We start from the raw sequence: 20281 nt of genomic DNA, 5'->3' as shown, positions 1-20281 counted from the left end.
TGCTGGGTCATATGGCAGTTCTATTTCCAGTTTTTTAAGAAATCTCCACACTGTTCTCCATAGCAGCTGTACTAGTTTGCATTCCCACCAACAGTGTAAGAGGGTTCCGTTTTCTCCACACGCTCTCCAGCATTTATTGCTTGTAGACTTTTGGATAGCAGCCATCCTGACTGGCGTGTAATGGTACCTCATTGTGGTTTTGATTTGCATTTCTCTGATAATGAGTGATGTTGAGCATCTTTTCATGTGTTTATTAGCCATCTGTATGTCTTCTTTGGAGAAATGTCTGTTTAGTTCTTTGGCCCATTTTTTGATTGGGTCACTTATTTTTCTGGAATTGAGCTTCAGGAGTTGCTTGTATATTTTTGAGATTAATCCTTTGTCTGTTGCTTCATTTGCTATTATTTTCTCCCATTCTGAAGGCTGTCTTTTCACCTTGCTTATAGTTTCCTTTGTTGTGCAAAAGCTTTTAAGTTTCATTAGGTCCCATTTGTTTATTTTTGCTTTTATTTCCAATATTCTGGGAGGTGGGTCATAGAAGATCCTGCTGTGATTTATGTCGGAGAGTGTTTTGCCTATGTTCTCCTCTAGGAGTTTTATAGTTTCTGGTCTTACATTTAGATCTTTAATCTATTTTGAGTTTATTTTTGTGTATGGTGTTAGAAAGTGTTCTAGTTTCACTCTTTTACAAGTGGTTGACCAGTTTTCTCAGCACCACTTGTTAAAGAGGTTGTCTTTTTTTCCATTGTATATCCTTGCCTCCTTTGTCAAAGATAAGGTGTCCATAGGTAAGTGGATTTATCTCTGGGCTTTCTATTCTGTTCCATTGATCTATGTTTCTGTCTTTGTGCCAGTACCATACTGTCTTGATGACTGTGGCTTTGTAGTAGAGCATGAAGTCAGGCAGGTTGATTCCTCCAGTTCCATTCTTCTTTCTCAAGATTGCTTTGGCTATTCGAGGTTTTTTGTATTTCCATACAAATTGTGAAATTATTTGTTCTAGTTCTGTGAAGAATACCGTTGGTAGCTTGATAGGGATTGCTTTGAATCTATAGATTGCTTTGGGTAGTATAGCCATTTTGACAATATTGATTCTTCCAATCCATGAACACGGTATATTTCTCTCATCTGTTTGTGTCCTCTTTGATTTCATCCATCAGTGTTTTATAGTTTTCTATGTATAGGTCTTTTGTTTCTTTAGGTAGATATACTCCTAAGTATTTTATTCTTTTTGTTGCAATGGTGAATGGTATTGTTTCCTTAATTTCTCTTTCTGTTTTTTCATTGTTAGTGTATAGGAATGCAAGGGATTTCTGTGTGTTAATTTTATATCCTGCAACTATATTCATTGATTAGCTCTAGTAATTTTCTGGTAGAGTCTTTAGGGTTTTCTATGTAGAGGATCATGTCATCTGCAAACAGCGAGAGTTTCACTTCTTCTTTTCCTATCTGGATTCCTTTTACTTCTTTTTCTGCTCTGATTGCTGTGGCTAAAACTTCCAAAACTATGTTGAATAGTAGTGGTGAGAGTGGGCACCCTTGTCTTGTTCCTGATTTCAGGGGAAATGCTTTCAAGTTTTCACCATTGAGGGTAATGCTTGCTGTGGGTTTGTCACATATAGTTTTTATTATGTTGAGGTATGTTCCTTCTATTCCTGCTTTCTGGAGAGTTTTAATCATAAAAGGATGTTGAATTTTGTCAAAGGCTTTTTCTGCATCTATTGAGATAATCATATGGTTTTTATCTTCCAATTTGTTAATGTGGTGTATTACATTGATTGATTTGCGAATATTAAAGAATCCTTACATTCCTGGGATAAAGCCCACTTGGTCATGATGTATGATTTTTTTTAATATGTTGTTGGATTCTGTTTGCTAGAATTTTGTTAAGGAGTTTTGCATCTATGTTCATCAGTGATATTGGCCTGTAGTTCTCTTTTTTTGTGGCATCTTTCTCTGATTTTGGAATTAGGGTGATGGTGGCCTCATAGAATGAGTTTGGAAGTTTACCTTCTGCAATTTTCTGGAAGAGTTTGAGTAAGATAGGTGTTAGCTCGTCTCTAAATTTATGGTAGAATTCAGCCGTGAGGCCATCTGGTCCTGGGCTTTTGTTTCCTGGAAGATTTCTGATTACAGTTTCGATTTCCTTGCTTGTGATGGGTCTGTTAAGATCGTCTATTTCTTTCTGGTACAGTTTTGGAAAGTTATACTTTTCTAAGAATTTGTCCATTTCTTCCAAGTTGTCCATTTTGTTGGCATAGAGCTGCTGGTCTCTTGTGATCCTTTGTATTTCAGTGTTGTCTGTTGTGATCTCTCCATTTTAATTTCTAATTTTGTTGATTTGGTTCTTTTCCCTTTGTTTCTTAATGAGTCTTACTAACGGTTTGTCAATTTTGTTTATTTTTTCAAAAAACCAGCTTTTAGCTTTGTTGATTTTTGCTATGGTCTCTTTAGTTTCTTTTGCATTTATTTCTGCCCTAATTTTTAAGATTTCTTTCCTTCTACTAACCCTGGGGTTCTTCATTTCTTCCTTCTCTAATTGCTTTAGGTGTAGAGTTAGGTTATTTATTTGACTTTTTTCTTATTTCTTGAGGTAAGCCTGTAATGCTATGAACCTTCCCCTTAGCACTGCTTTTATAGTGTCCCATAGGTTTTGGGTTGTTGTGTTTTCATTTTCATTTGTTTCTATGCATATTTTGATTTCTTTTTTGATTTCTTCTATGATCTGTTGGTTATTCAGAAGTGTGTTATGTAGCCTCCATATATTTGAATTTTTAACAATTTTTTTCCTGTAATTGAGATCTAATCTTACTGCACTGTGGTCAGAAAAGATGACTGGAATGATTTCAATTTTTTTGAATTTCCCAAGGCTAGATTTATGGCCAAGGATGTCATCTATTCTGGAGCAGGTTTCGTGTGCACTTGAGAAAAAGGTGAAATTGATTGTTTTGGGGTAAAATGTCCTATAGATATCAATTAGGTCTAGCTGGTCCATTGTGTCATTTAAAGTTTGTGTTTCCTTGTTAATTTTCTGTGTAGTTGATCTATCCATAGGTGTGAGTGGGGTATTAAAGTCTCCCACTATTATTGTGTTACTGTTAATTTCCCCTTTCATACTCATTAGCATTTGCCTTACATATTGTGGTGCTCCTATCTTGGGTGCATATATATTTATAATTGTTATATCTTCTTCTTGGATTGATCCTTTGATCATTATATAGTGTCCTTCTTCGTCTCTTTTCACAGCCTTTATTTTAAAGTCTATTTTATCTGATATGAGTATTGCAACTCCTGCTTTCTTTTGGTCTCCGTTTGCGTAAAATATTTTTTTCCAGCCTTTCACTTTTAGTCTGTATGTGTCCCTTGTTTTGAGGTGGGTCTCTTGTAGACATCATATATAGGGGTCTTGCTTTTGTATCCATTCAGCCAGTCTTTGTCTTTTGGTTGGGGCATTCAACCCATTTACATTTAAGGTAATTATCGATAGGTATGGTCCCGTTGCCATTTACTTTGTTGTTTTGGGTTCACGTTTATACAACCTTTCTGTGTTTCCTGTCTAGAGAAGATCCTTTAGCATTTGTTGAAGAGGTGGTTTGGTGGTGCTGAGTTCTCTCAGCTTTTGCTTGTCTGTAAAGCTTTTGAATTCTCCTTCATATCTGAATGAGATCCTTGCTAGGTATAGTAATCTAGGTTGTAGGTTATTCTCTTTCATTACTTTAAGTATGTCCTGCCATTCCCTTCTGGCCTGGAGGGTTTCTATTGATAGATCAGCTGTTATCTTTATGGGAATCTCTTTGTGTGTTATTTGTTGTTTCTCCCTTGCTGCTTTTAATATTTATTCTTTGTGTTTGATCTTTGTTAATTTGATTAATGTGTGTCTTGGGATGTTTCGCCTTGGGTTTATCCTGTTTGGGACTCTCTGGGTTTCTTGGACCTGTGTGACTATTTCTTTCCCCATTTTAGGGGAAGTTTTCAGCTATTGTCTCCCCGAGTATTTTCTCATGGCCTTTCTTTTTGTCTTCTTGTTCTAGGACTCCTATGATTCGAATGTTGGGGCGTTTCACATTGTCCCAGAGGTCCTTGAGGTTGTCCTCATTTCTTTTGATTCTTTTTTCTTTTCTCCTCTCTGCTTCATTTATTTCCACCATTTTATCTTCTACCTCACTTACCTATCTTCTGTCTCCATTATTCTACTGTTGGTTCCCTCCAGAGTGTTTTTGATTTCATTTATTGCATTATTCATTTTTAATTGACTCTTTTTTATTTCTTCTAGGTCCTTATTAAATATTTCTTGCATCTTCTCAATCTTTGTCTCCAGGCTATTTATCTGTAAGTCCATTTTGTTTTCAAGATTTTGGATCATTTTTATTATCATTATTCTAAATTCTTTTTCAGGTAGATTCCCTATCTCCTCCTCTTTTGTTTGACTTGGTGGGCATTTTTCATGTTCCTTTACCTGCTGGGTATTTCTCTGCCTTTTCATCTTGTTTAGATTGCTGTGTCTGGAGTAGCCTTTCTGTATTCTGGTGGTCTGTGGTTCCTTTTTACTGTGGAGGTTTCTCCCAGTGGGTGAGGTTGGACGATTGGCTTGTCAAGGTTTCCTGGTTAGGGAAGCTTGTGTCGGTGTTCTGGTGCATGGAACTGGATTTCTTCTCTCTGGAGTGCAATGGAGTGTCCAGTAGTGAGTTTTGAGATGGGTCTATCTGTTAGGTGTGACTTTGGGCACCCTGTATGTTGACGCTCAGGGCTATGTCCCTGCGTTGCTGGAGAATTTGCGTGGTATGTCTTGCCCTGGAACTTATTGGCTCTTGGGTGGTGGGTGGTTTCAGTGTAGGTATAGAGGCTTTTGGATGATCTCTTATTACTTAATGTTTCCTGTAGTCAGGAGTTTTCTAGTGTTCTCAGGTTTGGAGCTTAAGTCTCCTGCCTCTTGATTTCAGTCTTATTCTTCCAGTAGCCTCAAGACTTTTCCAAGCACTGATAATAAAACTTCTAGGTTAATGGTGAAAAGATTCTCCACACTGAGGGACACCCAGAGAGGTTCAGAGTTACATGAAGAAGAGGAGAGGGAGGAGGGAGATAGAGATGAGCAGGAGGAGAAAAAGGGGGACTCAAGAGGAGAGAGATAGATCTACACAGTTATCTGTTCCCTATGTATTCTCCGTAGCCCAGACACCCCCAGAGATTCACAGAATTGGATTGGGAAGAGAAGGAGGAGGGAGGAAATAGAGGTAATCTGAGGGAGGAAACAGAGAGTCAAAAGTGGGAGAGAGTAATCAGCACACTCCTGAGTAAAAATGGGTACTGAACATCGGATTCTTAAATGTCCAAAATTGATATCAAATACTGAAAAACAAAGATTAAAAATCTAGAGTAGAGATTAGATTCTTAAAAATACAATATTAAAAACAAAAACACAAAAAGTTTAAGAAATATATATGAAGGTTGGTTTAAAAATAGGGCCTTTTTTTTGGGCAAGGTTATAGTGAAATGAAAATGAAAATTAAGGAGTAATAGAGGATTTTAAAAGAAAATAAGAGAAAAAAATTAAAAAAAATTTTTGTAATTCAAAAAAGTAAAAAATGAAAGTTAAGGAGTAATAGAGGAGTAATAGGCAATTTTAAAAGAAAATAAAAGAGAAAATATAAAAAAAAGAAAAGAAAAAAAAATTTTTTAATTAAAAAAAGAAAAAAAGTAAAAATATATCTAGGAATTTCTCTGGAGCTGTTGTGGTCATTGTGGGTTTGGTTCAGTTTCAGATAGCTCCTTGTTCCAGCTTACACTTCTCCATATCTATAGGCCCCTTCCAGTGTAGTCTGTGTTAACTACAGGTATTTTGATCTGTTGCACCGGTCACTTCTGAAGCGGTTCCCTTTGTTTATTTGGCTTTTGTTTGCCAGTCTCCTCAGTGTCTAATTTCCACCCTGACACAGACGGACAGAGGTGGTCTCCTTTTTAGGTTCCCTCGTTCAGTCGTGCTGCGGGGAGGGAGGGGCGCTGCAGACAAATGTCACTGGCCTGTGTGGGGAGCACTCGCAGTGTTCCGGCCACACTGGGTTTGCCCTGCTCACGGATGTGTGCTTTCCCCATCTACACTGCTCAGGCTCCCGGCTGCTCTGTATGGAGCGGGCCCTGCGTTGTGTGTGGTTCCAGTTTTCAGATATTCCACAAAAGCGCAGACTCGGTTGGGCCTGCGCTTCGTGCCTCCCCCGGCGGAGCAGCTCAGGCCGCCAGGAGCTTGACGGGCGCGCTCTCCCCGGTGCGGTGCGCCTTCTCCCCTCCGCGGGCCCAGCCTCAGTTTCCTGGCGCGCCGGTCGGGTGCGCCTTGTGTCTGTTCTGGGGAGCTGGTCTCTAGCTGCTACCCTCCCTGCAGATGTCAACCATCCAGAATCTCAGGAAGTCTTTGGTTAGAAACTGGAGGCCTGTCTGCAGTTTGGTAGGGGTGCAGTCTCTGGGGCCGAGTTTGCCCCTTTCCCCTCCCCCCCTGCCTCCTGCCTCTGGCAGGGATGGGCCGGTCTCTAGTTCTTGTCTGGGATCGCTCAGTTCTTCCTTTGTTCTGCGAACAGGCCTGCAGTGTGTTGAGCCTGTTAATTTTCTGTCTCTCTCTTGCTATCCCATAGTTGAAGTTGTTATCTCACCTATCCCACAGTTGAAGTTGTTATCTCACCTATCCCACAGTTGAAGTTGTTATCTCACCTTAGCTCCCTCCGATTGCCCTCAGGGCATTCAGGCCTGGTCTAAGCAATGCCGCCCGCTCCTCTCTGATCTGCCCCCACTTGCTGGTGGCTGGGCGTCTGGGGTACTTTTCTGCTGGGAGTTGCTTTTAGGCATGTAATCTGTTGGTTTTATTTATTTTTCCTCCCAGTTAGGTTGCCCTCTGAGATTCGAAAACTTTCCCCAGACCCAGTAGTGAGAGGGTTTCCTGGTGTTTGGAAACTTTCTCTATTACGACTCCTTTCCCAGTACAGGTCTCTGTCCCTAGCTCTTTTGTCTCTCTTTTTATCTTTTATATCTTGTCCTACCTCCTTTCGAAGTTGATGGGTTGCTTTTCTGGGTGCCTGATGTCCTCTGCTAGTGATCAGAAGTTGTTTTGTGAAGTTTGCTCAGCGTTCAAATGTTCTTTCAATGAATTTGTAGGGGAGAAAGTGGTCTCCCCGTCCTATTCCCCCACCATCTTAGCTCCTCTCAAATCTTTTATTTTTTAAACTGATTAATAGTATAGACATCCTGGAATGTGAAGTCAAGTGGGCCTTAGAAAGCATCACTACGAACAAAGCTAGTGGAGATGATGGAATTCCAGTTGAGCTATTTCAAATCCTGAAAGATGATGCTGTGAAAGTGCTGCACTCAGTATGCCAATATATTTGGAAAACTCGGCAGTGGCCACAGGACTGGAAAAGGTCAGTGTTCATTCCAATCCCTAAGAAAGGCAATGCCAAAGAATGCCCAAACTACCGCACAATTGCAGTCATCTCACACGCTAGTAAAGTAATGCTCAAAATTCTCCAAGCCAGCCTTCAGCAATATGTGAACCGAGAACTTCCAGCTGGTTTTAGAAAAGGCCGAGGAACCAGATATCAAATTGCCAATATCCACTGGATCATCGAAAAAGCAAGAGAGTTCCAGAAAAACATCTATTTCTGCTTTATTGACTACGCCAAAGCCTTCGACTGTGTGGAACACAATAAACTGCGGAAAATTCTGAAAGAGATGGGAATACCAGACCACCTGACCTGCCTCTTGAGAAACCTGTATGCAGGACAGGAATCAATAGTTAGAACTGGACATGGAACAACAGACTGGTTCCAAATAGGAAAAGGAGTACGTCAAGGCTGTATATTGTCACCGTGCTTATTTAACTTATATGCAGGGTACATCATGAGAAACGCTGGACTGGAAGAAGCACAAGCTTGAATGAAGATTGCCGGGAGAAATATCAATAACCTCAGATATGCAGATGACACCACCCTTATGGCGGAGAGTGAAGATGAACTAAAAAGCCTCTTGATGAAAGTGAAAGAGGAGAGTGAAAAAGTTGGCTTAAAGCTTAACATTCAGAAAACTAAGATCATCGCATCTGGTCCCATCACTTCATGGCAAATAGATGGGGAGACAGTGGAAACAGTGTCAGACTTCATTTTTTTGGCCTCCAAAATCACTGTGGATGGTGACTGCAGTCATGAAATTAAAAGACGCTTACTCCTTGGAAGGAAAGTTATGATCAACCTAGATAGCTTAGTAAAAAGCAGAGACATTACTTTGCCAACAAAGGTCCATCTGGTCAAGGCTATGGTTTTTCCAGTGGTCATGTACGGATGTGAGAGTTGGACTGTAAAGAAAGCTGAGTGCAGAAGAATTGATGCTTTTGAACTGTGGTGTTGGAGAAGACTCTTGAGAGTCCCTTGGACTGCAAGGAGATCCAACCAGTCCATCCTAAAGGAGATCAGTCCTGGGTGTTCATTGGAAGGACTGATGCTGAAGCTGAAACTTCAATACTTTGGCCACCTCATGCGAAGAGCTGACTCATTGGAAAAGACCCTGATGCTGGGAGGGATTGAGGGCAGGAGCAGATGGGGGCGATAGAGGATGAGATGGCTGGATGGTATCACCGACTCCATGGGCATGAATTTGAGTAAGCTCCGGGAGTTGGTGATGGACAGGGAGGCCTGGTGTGCTGCGATTCATGGGGTCGCAGAGAGTCGGACATGACTGAGTGACTGATCTGAACTGAACTGAACGGATTATGTTTACACCTTCTTCATTAGTTATCAGCACAAGAAGAAAGTCTTTTGAATATAAGCTAAGCCTTTAAAAGACACTAATAAAATATCTTGAACTTTGAGTTATGGGGTTTGTTAAAAATATCATAAAAAATAAATGACATAAATGGACTGAGTCCTGACTGAGGTGGGAAACCTGTTCTAGTCCTGGCTCAAGTCACTAAATGGGGTCACCCTGATTTAGTCAGAAGCACAATGAGCCCCAATTTCTTCACATGTCATTTGAGGCCATCTATATTATTGCAGACATGGTGGGGTTTTGACCACTGAAGACTTGTGGGTACCTCTCTCCATGTTATATTAGCCTGAATTGCATCCATCTATTTGTGTATATGCAGGCATTCCTGGGAGATATTTTGGGCTCGATTCCAGACCACCATGATGAAGCAAAGAATGCAACAAAGCTAACAACACAATAAAGTGAATACTGTGATAAAACAAGTCAAAAATTTTTTGATTTTCCACTGCATATAAACGTTTACACTATTCTGTAGTCTATTAAGTATGTAATAGCATTATGTCATATAAACATTGTGCATAACTTCATGTTAAACTATTTTATTGCTGAGAAATACTAGCCATTACCTGAAAGTCAGAAAATCATCTGATTTTCATTATCAGAAAGTTAGCATCTTTTTGCTGATGGAAGGTCTTGCCTTGATGTTGATGGTTGCTGACTGACCAGGATGGTGGTTTCTGTGGCAGTTTCTTAAAATAATACAGCCATGGAGTTTGCCACATCCCTTGACTCCTCCTTTCACTTGAACACTTTAAGAGGCTCTTGTAGGGTTATTAATTAGCCTAGTTTCAATATTGTGGTAGGTATCTCAGGGAATGGGGAGACCCAGGGCGAAGGAGCAGGATGGGGAACAGCTGGTCAATGGAGCAGTCAGAACATACACAATATGTATTCTTTGTTGTCTTATGTGGGTGCAGTTCATGGCGTCCCAAAACAATTACAATAATAATGTCAAAGATCTCTGATCCCAGATTGCTGTAACAAATACAGCAGCAGTGAAAAAGTTTGAAATGTTGTGAGAATTAGCAAAATGTGACACAGAGACATGAAGTACCAAGTGCTGTTTTGGAAAAGTGGTGCCAGTAGACTTGCTCGATTCAGGATTCCCCCAGACCTTCAATTTGTTTAAAAAAAAGAAAAAAGGCAGTATCTGCAAAGTGCAGTAAATGAAGTGCAGTAAAATAAGGTCTACTTGTACTGTGTTAGTGTCCTAGTACTTCCGTAAAAATACCAGGCTGGGAGGGCCGAACACTAGCATTTATTTTCTCACAGTTCTGTAGCCCATGAAGTCCAAGGTCAGGGTGTCAGCAGATTTGGTTTCTTCTGGGGCCTCTCTCCTTGGCCTGCAGACCTCATCGTCTCACTGTGTCCTCACACGGTCCTTCCTCTGTGCGTGAACATCCCCAAGGTCTTTCCGTGTCCCTATTTTCTCTTTTTTTTAAGGACACTGATCAGATTGGACTGCTATTTTAACTTCATCATCATTTTAACTTCATCATCTCTTTAGAGGCCTGTTTCCAAATAGAGTCACATTCTGAGGTATTGGGAGTTAGGGCTTCTACAGATAAATTTTGAGAAGACACAGTTCAGCCCATGATATCTATTTAAAATAGCCTTCATTTGTTTTAAATTACATAGAGAGAGACTAATACAAAGAGAAACCAAAAATAGCCTTCCTAGTTAATGCCTGTTATTTAAAAGCAGAGGGCTGGTAGGTACATGAAAAGATAACTCAGACTATATTGAGGGTGTAAAAGGAAGAGTGACACCCTCCTAGCCCCCTCCTCCTACTCTAAGGCGGCTTCTTTAAATACATTTACACAAATACATATTTACTATACGGAGTCCAGGAGCATTTTTTTCTCGGGCCCTAATGTATCTTCCAGAGTACATATTATGTCTGCACATGCTCTGAATTAGCCTTCTTTTAAATGGCTATCCAATATTCTATTGTGTGCGTACCAGATTTTAATTTAACTAGTCATTTATTCATAGACACTCAGGTTGTTTCCAACCTCCTCAGCCACCCCCACCCCCTGCCTTTATAAACAATGGAGTTCTTTTAAATACCCATCATAGAAAGAATAGTAACTGGTCACCTAATAAAAATAATTGGCACCCAATTTTGGTGACAACAGCCTGTGCTTATCACCTTCCTGTTTCTTGGTTCTTACTGGGATTGTTGTGAAAGGTGCTTGTCTTTCTCACCCTCCAATCCCTTCCCGAATGCTAGTACCTCTTCTTCCTGCATAATGTGAAGGGAGGACCCTCCCTGGGCACCCTGAGGTCATCTCTGTACAGTGGTCCTTCCTCCTCAAGGGGAAAGGCTCTCCATTCAACAGCCATAGACTATTTCTAGTTAAGCAAAACCATTTTTCTTGCAAGAATTGCTGTTTCCGTGTCCACAATGACACATGAATCCTTTCTGGCTGCTCTGACCCTTTGGAGAGGGGCCAGTTTTCTAATGGAATGTGAACAGTCTCACTGCTAATCAAGATTTACAACTGAGACCAGGATGCCCAGCTGCTCATTGGATTGGCAGACCCTCCAAGCTAACAGCAGCAGCTTCAAGATTAAGTGCAGAGCAGGGGCCCCAGCCCTGTTCTCTAGGCCCTCTCTCTGTCCCCAGACCCAGCCTCTTAGCCACAGGTATCATCTGGTGTTATTTTATAAGCTGTGCCACCGTGCAGATGTTCTTTTCTGAAGAATTACTTTCATTTCTGACTCATTTCAGGAAATGAGGCAGTCTATCAGAGGTGTTCTTCATTTCCAGACCTCCAGAGAGTTCATTTTTCTCCTGGGATTTCTAACCACATGTGGGCAGTGCTTTATTTACCCAGATGTGGGAAATAACAGTAATGAACAGCCTTCATCTAAAGCAGCCCTTACATCCCTGAAGAATTCCATGTGAGGGCCCAGAGGTAGCTTATGCTCTTATTAATGTAAATATTTCTGAGACTTTGGTTACATGACGCTTGTGGACATGCTGTGTGTATGAGCTTGGTGCAGGCAAAATATAATTTAGCAACAGATTTAAAAGGTAGTCTGGAGTGTTTCTAATTACTGTTTGTTTAGTTCAGCATTGCCTAATAAGTGGATTTAAGTAACCTTGGGGGTAGGGAATGTAATGTTCATTTTACAGTCAGCCATGCAAATCAGATTCAGAGTACTGCAGAGAACACACCCTGGAGTCATTTTATAAATGCAGTTCATGGAATTTTGAATTTAGAACTAAGAACATTTTGGAATGGACATTTTCTACCTGTCATGCATCAACATGAATTATACACATATCCAAAATCAACCTTACTGTGTGGTACAACTCTGTATAGAATCTATTGGTAGCTTTTGGCACTCAGTTCTTCTTTTAATTTGACACAAAAATTCTTATTCTTATGGGAGAAATGAACTTTTCTTTCTTTCCCTTTCCCATCTTTCATTGGCCATATCAGAAACTGAAGTCACGAGAGGGCCTAGAACAGTGGTTCTCAACCTGGACTGCGCCAGGGAATCAGCCTGGGAACCTTCAAAAATACTGATGCCAGGGTCCCACCCCAGAGAGTCTTGCTTAATTTCTGGGAATGCAGGCTACACGGGGAGGATGTGACGGTGCACTAAGGGTTGAGAACCGCAGGCTTGATCTCACCCAGTGGTTCTCAGCCCGAACTGCAGGTAAGGATCACCTGGAAAGCTATTGCAAAAAACCCTGCTGTCCCACCAATTAAAACCACATCTTGCAGGGGATCCAGGATTTTTAGAAAGCTCCCAGACAATTTCTGATGCACAGCAAGGGTTAAGGTCAACTGATACAACCTAGCCATTCCATAGCATAGTTAAGGAAAAGGAGAACTGGAAAGATCAGATGGCTTGCTCAAGGCCAGATCCCAGTTGTCCCGGTGCAAGCAGGTCTGGAATTCAGGTCTGATGCCTTTGACTGGTTTGTCTGCTGCCTAGCCTGGCCCAGGTATGTTTGTTTGTTGTATTTATTGATGCCTCCTCGTCCTTTAGGTAATGTTCCTGCCTCCAAGAGGCCTTTAATGGCTCCTCCCACTCTCCCATCCAGCCTGGGTAAGATGTCCATCCTTTATATTTAACAGCACTCTCCTTACCGTTCCCCTCAGACTGTCAGCTCTAGAAGGACAAGATCCATGTCTTTCTTGTCCTTTTGGTAATTTGCTGGCATAGGATGAAGAAGTGCATGCTCAGTAGTGTCTTCTTCTTCACACGCCAACAAGTTAACGAAAGGACCAGAAAGACAGGGGCCTTATCTTTCTAGAGCTGACAGTCTGAGGATAATATTTTGTGAATTGAAGTTCTCTAACTCTTTATTTGCCAGTTAGCCCTCATGAGTTGTTAAAAATAATCTACTCCTTTTGAAAGTAGCTTCTGACAGCAAATGTATTGTTTCCTGTCCAACTGCCCACTCTGCTGTGGGTCAGGATCTCAAAGACTGCCCACCCTTGCCTTGCAAGAGAGAGAGAGTTGGGAGGCGGAGAGTTTATCAAGGAGATTTTGATGACAGAATAGTGAAAGCAAGATTTCTGTGACTTTACCTGTTGCTCAGGGTAAAGCGTGTTTACAACATCTAGGGACTTCCAAATAACATGCTTACAAGTGTGTGTGCTGGTGGTGGTGTAGTCACTAAGTCGTGTCCGGCTCTTGCGATCCCATGGACTGGGAGTCTACCAGGCTCCTCTGCCCATGGGATCTCCAGGCAAGAATACGGGAGTGGGTTGCCATTTCCTTCTCCAGGGGATCTTCTCAACCCAGAAATCAAACCTGGGTCTCCTGCATTGCAGGCAGATTCTTTACTGACTGAGCTACAAGGGAAGCCCTACACACAAGTGTGTGTAGCATCAGTGAAAGGGAGCACCTAGCATTACCTTAAGACAAATTGAAAATAATACTCTTTTATAAAAATTTTTTTTAATTTCCTTTATCATGTTGTGTATATAACTGAGTAACCACATCCACTAGCATAGCTGAATTAAATCCTTTCGCATCTCTGGGTTAGTATTTCAAAGTCTGTTCAACTGATTAAAAGACTACTCGAGAGATCAAGATGGCAGAATAGAAGGATACAAAACTCACTCCTTACATAAGCATATCAAAAATTATATTTACAAATAGAATAATTCTTGCAAAAAAACCCAACCAGAAACTCGGGGAAGATCTTTTAAATGACCAGAGCTGCAAGAAAGATCCCTATGGAACTGAGTAGGACTGAAATTAATGAGGCCAGCTCCCCTGGCAGGGATCTATAAAGGAGAGAGTGTCTGCACAGGCAGGTTGCTTTGTGAAACTCCTGTGTCTGCTGGGACGCCTGCCAGGATGGATAGGGAGCTGGAGGGGCCTGGACTCTGCTCTTGAGGAACGTGCACATGCTGGCTTGCTAGCAGTCAGGGCAGAGTGAGTCCAGGACTGCCACCGATGACTGTCACCTTGCTGCATTTCCAAGCCTGAAATGCATGCCAGGTGGGGGCAGCTAGTATGTGCTAAAGTGCTAAAACTCCAGCAAAGGGACCTTGGGAGAAGACTTGGTCTAGCCTCATGGTGACAGCCTGGAGGACTTGAAGTGTGGTCCATTGTTAGTGCGAGTAGCGCAGGATGTGGGTCCACCAGTGAACCTCCACTGTTATTGATAGCTACTCAGAGCAGGGCTCGGCGCTTGTGGTTTATGCCTTGTAAGCTTGTACAGGGTGGGGATAGGGCTGAGATCTGAGCTTATTAGCCATCCAACGGTGGGGGCATATTTGAACAGCAGTGGACTTTGTTCATGTGCATGTGACATGGCTGATGGCATCACAGAATCCCGTGTCCTCGGTGGACAGCCCCAGGCAGGAGTATGCAGCAGTTTCCTCCTCAGCAGGAGTGTTGTAGTTTCACCCACCTCACACCAAAGCTTGGAGGTAGATCTGGGGTGGACAGATCTAGGAAGAGACCTGATACAGAGGCAGCGTAGGTCCCAGGCCACAGTTCAGTCACCTTAGTCTTTGGAGCCACAAGCTTCTGGCCCCTCCACCAGCTTAGCACTAGGTCTGGGATGAATATACCAGAGAAGGGAATTTGACCTTGGGCTAATTTGGGCAGAATCTTGGATACCTGCATGGGAAGCACATAGGTTCACTGTGACCACATGGGTCTCACTTGCTTCAGAGCTCACCTCCTTAGGGGCAAATTATATATTTAAGGGCAGTGGAGCTTTATTGAACCTGACCCTCAGGATTTCTGCTCCAACAGCCGTGGAGCAGACCTCACAACTGGGAGGACTGTGACAGCCACGGAGCGAAGAGGAGGCACCGCCCAACACCCAGTGCAGGAACTGGACCCCAGAATGTCAGTCACACCCCCTAGGAAGGGGATCATGCCCAGCATGCTCTGAGGAAAGATGTGGCAGACATGTATACCAGAAGTAGCCCCAGCACCAAAAATATTGGACACCCTACACAGGGATGGAGGTACTCAGTCGCTCAGTCATGTCTGATTCTTTGCAACCCCATGGACTATAGCCTGCCAGGCTCCTCTGTCCATGGGATTTTCCTGGCAAGAATACTGAAGCTGGTTGCCATTTTCTCCTCCAGAGGATCTTCCTTATCCAGGGATCAAACCCATGTCTCCAGCATCTTCTGCATAGAAAAGAGACAAGAATCTATAGGAAAGGGAAAAATCATAATAGGAAAGGCAAATATATAAAATGATTGAAGATCATTTAGCTAAGCCAGTACATAGATTAAAAAGAAAAATCCGATTTTTTGTGTGTGTGTGAAAGTAATTACAATTACAAATAATAGAAAAGATAAGAAGATGTCAAATAGGACCTCAAAATCACAAAATATAGAGGAAGGGGAGTAAAAAAAAAACTTTTAGAATGTGTTTGAACTTATATGACTAATAGTCTAAAGCCAGTCATTATAGTTACAGATCACCATACTTAAAAATCAGGGTAACCACATATCAAAATTATATAGTAGATTCACAAAAATAAGTAACAAAGGAACTCAAGAATAATTCAGGAGGAAACCATCAGATCACAAAAGGACAAACAGAAGAAATGAACAAAGAAGAATTACAGAGTCTACTAGAAAATAAGGTTTAAAATGGCAATAAATATTTATTTATCAAGAATTACTTCAAATGTCTTTGGATGAAATGCTCTGAACAAAAGATGTAGAGTTACATATTGGATTTAAAAAAAAAAACAAGAACCTACAATATACTGCCTATGAGGGGCTCATTTTAGGCTGAAAGACACACATAGACTGAAAATCGGGGGATGGAAAAAGATATTTCATGCAAATAGAATCTGCAGGAAAATAGGGTTAGCAATACTCATATCAGACAAAGTAGGCTTCAAAACAAAGTCCATAAAGAAAGACAAAAAAGGGATGGGGGGACACATGTATACCTGTGACTGATTCATGTCAATGTATGGCAAAAACCGTAGCAATATTGTAAAGTAATTAGCCTCTAATTAAATAATTTAAAAAAGAAAGACAAAAAAGGACACTATATAATGATAAGGGTTAATACAAGAAGAGAATTTTACAGTGATTAACATATGTATACCCAGCTTAGAAACATCTGGGCTTCCCTGGTAGCTCAGTCTGGTACAGAATCTGCCTGCTTTGCAGGAGACCCTGGTTCAATTCCTGGGTTGGGAAGTTCCTCTGGGAAAAGGGATAGATTTCCCACTCCAGTATCCTTGGAGTTCCCTGGTGGCTCAGATGGTAAAGAATCTTCCTATAGTGCGGGAGACATAGGTTCAATCCCTGGGTTGGGAAGATCCCCTGGAGGAGGGATGGCAACCCACTCCAGTATTCTTGCCTGGAGAATCCCCATGGATAGAGGAGCCTCATGGGCTATAGTCCATGGGGTCACAAAGAGTTGGGTACAACTGAGTGACTTAAGCAGAGCACATAGAAGCACCTAAATATGTAAAACAAATACAGACTTAGAGGGAGAAATTGACAGAAATACAGTTAGAGTTGGAGACTTTAATACTGCTCTGACATCAATGGACAGATCAACCAGGCAGAATTAATAAGTCAACAGAGATATCAAATGACACAATTTAATTACTTAATATACAGGACACTACATCCAAAAAACACCAAATACACATTCTTTTCAAGTGCACCTGAAACATTCTTGAGGATTGACCACAAATTAGGACACAAAACAAGCCTCAACAAATTTAAGGGGATAGAAATGATTTCAAACATCATTTCTGAGCACAGTGGAATGGAACTAGAAATCAACCACAGAAAGAAAAACAGGAAAAACAAAATGCATCAGGACTAAACAGCATTATTCAGTAAAACCAGTGGATCAGTGGTGAAATTAAAGAAAAAATCAGAAAATTAGAACCGGACATGGAACAACAGACTGGTTCCAAATTGGGGAAGGATTATGTTGAGACTGTATATTGTCACCTTGCTTATTTAACTTATATGCAGAGTACGTCATGTGAAATGCCAGCACAAGCTGGAATCAAGATTGCCAGGAGAAATATCAATATCCTCAGATAGGCAGATAACACCATCCTTATGGCAGAAAGTGGAGAGGAACTAAAGAGCCTCTTGATGAAAGTGAAAGAGGAGAGTGAAAAAGCTGGCTTGATACTCGACATTCAGAAAATGAAGATCATGACATCCAGTCCCATCACTTCATGGCAAATAGATGAGGAAACAATGGAAACAGCAACACTTTATTTTCTTGGGCTCCAAAATCACTGCAGATTGTGGCTGCAGTGATGAATTAAAAGACACTTGCTCCCTGGAAGAAAAGCTATGACCATTCTAGACAGTATATTAAAAAACAGAGACATTACTTTATTGACAAGGTCTGTATAGTCTAAGCTATGGTTTTTCCAGTAGTCATGTAAGGATGTGAGAGTTGGACCATAAAGAAGTCTGAGTGTCAAAGAATTGATACTTTTGAGCTATGGTGTTGGAGAAGGCTCTTGAGAATCCCTTGGAATACATGGAAATGAAACCAGTCAATCTGAAAGGAAATTAGTCTTGAGTATTCATTAAAAGGACTGATGCTGAAACCAAAGCTCTAATGCTTTGGCCACCTGATGTGAAGAACTCACTCACTGGAAAAGACAGCTGATACCACCAAAATTTAAAAAATTGGAAGAAAATGCTGTATACAAATTGGCAACCTAGAAGAAGTGAATAAGTTTCTAGAAATATATATCCTGTCAAAACTGAGTCAAGAAAAAAGATATTTTGAGCAGACAAATCACTAAAAGTGAAATAGAATCTATAATAATAATAACGCTCCCTACAAACAAAAGTCAAGACCAGAACGCTTCACTGGGGAATTCTACCAAACATATAAAGAAGAACTTAAACTAGTCCTTCTTAAACTATTCCAGAAGATTAAAGAGAAGAGAATACTACCAAATTCATCTGTGAAGCCACCATCCCCCTTATACCAAAACCATACAAAGATACCATGAAAAAAGAAAACTACAGGTAAATACCTTTGAGTATAGGTGAAAAAATTCTCAACAAAATATTACCAAACCAAATCCAACAACAAAAACAAAAAACAAAAAAACGATCATGCACCATAATCAAGTTGGATTCATTCCAGGTCAGCAAGGATGGCTCAGCATACACAAATCAATGTGATATACCACATTAACGAAAGAAAAGACAAAAATTATATGATCATCTCAATAGAGGCCAAAATTTTTTAATAAAATTCAACATCCATTCATGATAAAAAATCTCTCACCAAAGTTGGATATAGAGGGAACATTTCTCAACATAATAAAAGCCATTTATTACAAACCCACAGCCAACATAATACTTAAGGTGAAATCTGAAAGCTTTTTTACCAAATTCATGAATAAGGCAAAGACACCCACCCGCCCTCACCATTTCTATTCAACATAGTATTGGAAGTCCTAGCCACAGCAATCAGGCAAGCAAAAGAAATAAAAGTATTCAAATTGAAAAGGGAGAGGTAAAATTGTCATTATTTGCAGATACCATGATATTTTATTAGAGAAGCCTAAATATGCCACATGGAAACTATTAGAACGGATAAATTAAGCAAGGTAGCAGGATACAAAATTAATATATAGAAACCTGTAGCATTTCTTTGCCCTACAATGAAGTATCAGAAAGCAAAAATAAAGATCTCATTTATAATCACACCAAACACATACATATACACACAGAAAGAAAAATCTAGGTGTAAACTTAACACAGGAGTTGAAAGACCTCTATGCTGAAACTGCAAAAGATTGATAAAGGACACTGAAGGTGATTTAAAGAAATGAGGGGAATACCATGCTCTTGGATTGGAAGATATAACATTGTTAAAATGCTCTTAATACCTATAGCACTCTACAGATTTAATGTGATGCCTGTCAAAATTCCCAGGACATTTTTCACAGAACTAGGACAAATAATTCTAAAAACTTATATTGAGCCACAAAAAAACCAGAGTTGCCAAAGCAGCACTGAAGGAAAACAAAACTGGAGGCATAACCCTTCCAGACTTTAGACAATGCTAAAAAACTATAATAATCAAAAGAGAATGGTATTGGCACAGAAATGGACATAAAAATCAATGGAACTATATTCAATATCTTATAAGAAACCATAATGAAAATAATCTGAATATATATATATGTACCTGAAAAATAAAAAATGAAAATAACAATGAAAAATTATCACTCTTCTGTCATCTCATTTTGCTTAAGGTCATGTTTATCCTGTTATCTTGTTATTTGAAAATTGGATCCAGATTTTCATTATTTATGTTTACTATTATAGCCATTACAGAAATTTGTCTTAGAATATGGTCAGTATCTCTTTACTCTACAGGTGGCCTGGAGGATCTCATTTGGAGAATTCAGAGTTAAAAGTTTTTGGAGTCAAGTCTACCAGCTGGGCTACATTGTTGGGTAGATATTAAGATGGATGTAAAGAGGTTGCAGTCAGTAGTCAGTAATGGCCCATGTGTATGAAATCTTTCTGAAGTCTTACTAAGATTTCATAGGTTCAGAGTCTTCATATTCCATGTAAGCAGCAGTGTGGCAGAGTATAAGTGACGTCACTGTTCATTGGGAAATCTTCCTCGAACTAATGTCCTTAAAAATTTCTGGAGAAAGCTAAGTTACTTAGCTGGAGGTAAACATACAACATTTTATATTATAACTTGACTATATTGTGGAATAAAAGTCAACATTAGTGTAACTTTTTAAGGTAAGAAATTTTAAAGAACCACTTTTCCAGGCTCTTCTTTGCTGCTACTTGGATGAAAAATTAAACCAATAAAGGTTTTTGCTAAGTAACCAACTTCTCTCTCACCAATTTTGAAGGCTCAGGAGTACATCCAAGGAGAAGGAGGGTAAGGAAGAGTCTACTAAATATGTAAGACACCATGTTTAGTGTTTTCACTCGTATTGTGCCATCAAATATGACTGCCCAGCAAATTAGGAATTATTCACATTGATTTT

At 40.3% G+C, this 20281-nt stretch overlaps 1 protein-coding gene across 2 annotated transcripts in view; it reads left to right on the top strand.

Annotated features, from left to right (window-relative positions):
* ANO6 (anoctamin 6) overlaps window positions 1–20281 on the top strand; it is a 230399-nt gene that overhangs the window by 49849 nt on the left and 160269 nt on the right. Inside the window, exon 2 of one of the 2 annotated variants that reach the window (XM_065934572.1) lies at window positions 12808–12867. The exons of the other annotated variant lie outside the window; for it this stretch is intronic. Within the exon in view, the coding sequence (XP_065790644.1) occupies window positions 12808–12867 (60 nt within the window). The remainder of the gene's footprint in view (window positions 1–12807; window positions 12868–20281) is intronic. 2 annotated transcript variants of the gene reach the window in all.

The sequence above is a fragment of the Muntiacus reevesi genome, chromosome 4, assembly GCF_963930625.1.
Source record: "Muntiacus reevesi chromosome 4, mMunRee1.1, whole genome shotgun sequence".
Lineage (NCBI taxonomy): Eukaryota > Metazoa > Chordata > Mammalia > Artiodactyla > Cervidae > Muntiacus > Muntiacus reevesi.
Note: the sequence above shows the minus strand (reverse complement) of the source record. Positions and strands in the feature narration are given on the sequence as shown.